The 641-nt window shown below is 39.0% G+C and overlaps 1 protein-coding gene across 1 annotated transcript; it reads right to left on the bottom strand.

Annotated features, from left to right (window-relative positions):
- Nucleotides 1–238: 238 nt before the first annotated feature.
- On the bottom strand, nt 239–497 carry PHALS_11557 (uncharacterized protein; the record flags this gene model as incomplete). The annotated part of the gene is made up of 2 exons (XM_024726936.1): nt 239–381; nt 425–497. 2 exons carry the CDS (start codon nt 495–497, stop codon nt 239–241), a joined length of 216 nt encoding a protein of 71 aa, XP_024577563.1.
- Nucleotides 498–641: the final 144 nt, after the last annotated feature.

Here is a 641-nt window from a genome sequence, read left to right on the forward strand (position 1 = left end):
ATACAATTATGAGCCCGTCGAAGAAAATTATCTTATGAATCAATTTATTTTGTTAGAGAATATTCTTATCATAAGTATCTGTAAATACAAATGTCATATTTCTCAGATCTAACTGCATGTTTTTTCCTTGTATGATTTTTTATGCCTGGTCAGACTTCGAAAACGTTTGTGGTGGAAGCCCTACCCACACAAAGTTTCGTAGAGACGAGGTTATTGTTGACCACGCGCTAGTTTTTTTTTACACAGGAAACCTTTTCGCCGTAGGGTATAAAGTTGATGTCAACATTGCAGCTTCGGTATATATGAGTGTAAGACCATTTGTTACACTATCTACTTCATACCGTACCATGACATTTCTGGTCGTTGATTCAAAGATCAAGTCTGTAGCAACCAAACTCGAAGCATAAGCAAGTTCCTAAGTCACCACCAGACGTTGCACTGATTTCTGGAACTCCTAAGACTGATCGACGCTGGATCTTTTGCTCGACTTTCTTCATCAGAAGTGGATTTGCTTGAATGCGATGACAGAGGCCAAGATTACGACTGGACGCCAAAAAAGAGTAAACCACTTGTCCAAACAGACCTCCAGAAAGAACCCCGTGACCCTATTCATTGGCATAAGCATGTGAAAAAAAAAAAAA

The sequence above is a fragment of the Plasmopara halstedii genome (genome assembly GCF_900000015.1).
Source record: "Plasmopara halstedii genome assembly, contig: Scaffold_555, whole genome shotgun sequence".
Classification (NCBI taxonomy): domain Eukaryota; phylum Oomycota; class Peronosporomycetes; order Peronosporales; family Peronosporaceae; genus Plasmopara; species Plasmopara halstedii.